At 66.2% G+C, this 1,107-nt stretch overlaps 1 protein-coding gene across 1 annotated transcript in view; it reads right to left on the bottom strand.

Moving 5' to 3' along the window:
* Positions 1-1,107, bottom strand: part of HYOU1 (hypoxia up-regulated 1) — a 32,129-nt gene that overhangs the window by 27,650 nt on the left and 3,372 nt on the right. The window contains exon 4 of the mRNA XM_009323395.1: positions 54-209. Within this exon, the coding sequence (XP_009321670.1) occupies positions 54-209 (156 nt within the window). The remainder of the gene's footprint in view (positions 1-53; positions 210-1,107) is intronic.

Below are 1,107 nucleotides of genomic sequence, written 5' to 3'. Positions count from 1 at the left end.
ACCGGCAGGGCGCAGCCCGGCCGCGCCGGACCCGGTGCCCCCCTCCCCCCTACCTTCCTGCTGGGGATGCTGCGGTGGCACTCGGCCCGGCTCTGCAGGAGCTGCTGGCCCCGCGCCTCGCGCTCCTCCTCGAGGCGGCTCTCCCGCTCCCGCTGCTGGAACTCCAGGTCCTCAAACAGCTTGGCCTCCGTCTCCAGCGCCTCCGCCTCCTTCGGACACACAAGGGCACAGCGGATCACTCCCTCTGGATGGGCACCTCTGCATCCCGCAGGCAGGTCTCCCGCAGCGAAACCTCCTGCCATGCCCCTACGTCCTGATGGTCCTGGCCGGGAACCCATGGCAAAGATTGTCCACGGTGCCCTGTGTGGACAGGCAGGCAGCTTTCCCTCCTGCCCGGCACCCGCAACGTGGGAGACACTGGCAACCTCTGCCCCACTGGAGAAGGCGATGGAGGTACCGGGCACTGGCCAGGTCAGAGCCGTCACCCCAATGAGATGAGGAGCTTGCCACAGCCGGGGGCTTCACTCAGCCCTCGGAGACTAGCTGCCCGTGTTGAACCGCATCCGGGCCGGTGTCATGCCCTGCCAGGCGGCAAAACACCATGCGCTGGTGTAACCACCAACACACGGCCCGCATCACCAAGCTGACAGGCGGAAGAGCCCCCATGGACGAGCACCGTGCCAGACAAACGCCTGCGCGTCCTCCCAGCCTTCAAGCACCGACAGCACACGGTAGCGCTCAGCTCAGGGTCTGCCGGTGCCGCCCCGGCAGCAATTGCACCGCGCTCCCCGTGGGGATGCGTTTCACCCTGCTCCGGGAGCAGGGCAGCCATTGCTATTGTGGCATGGCACAGCACCACCAACATGGTGGCTACCAAGGGCTCCCGTGCACCGGGACCTGCCCACCACACACCGGGACCCGCATCCAACATTGGGGTGCCTGCCCCAAGCAGGCTGCGGCGAGGCGCGTTTATCTGCACAGTGGGGGCCGGGCAGCCGCCGGCCGCGGGCTGAGAAAGGTCAGCCACTACCGGAAAATACCAGATAATGGGAAAAAATGCTGCAGACCGGCGGTAAAGGAAAAACAACGCACAGCGGAAACAAAAGC

This window comes from Pygoscelis adeliae, unplaced genomic scaffold (assembly GCF_000699105.1).
Source record: "Pygoscelis adeliae isolate BGI_AS28 unplaced genomic scaffold, ASM69910v1 Scaffold855, whole genome shotgun sequence".
In the NCBI taxonomy this organism is placed as follows: Eukaryota; Metazoa; Chordata; class Aves; order Sphenisciformes; family Spheniscidae; genus Pygoscelis; species Pygoscelis adeliae.
The sequence above is the reverse complement of the archived record's forward strand: the minus strand, read 5'-3'. Positions and strand labels throughout refer to the sequence as shown.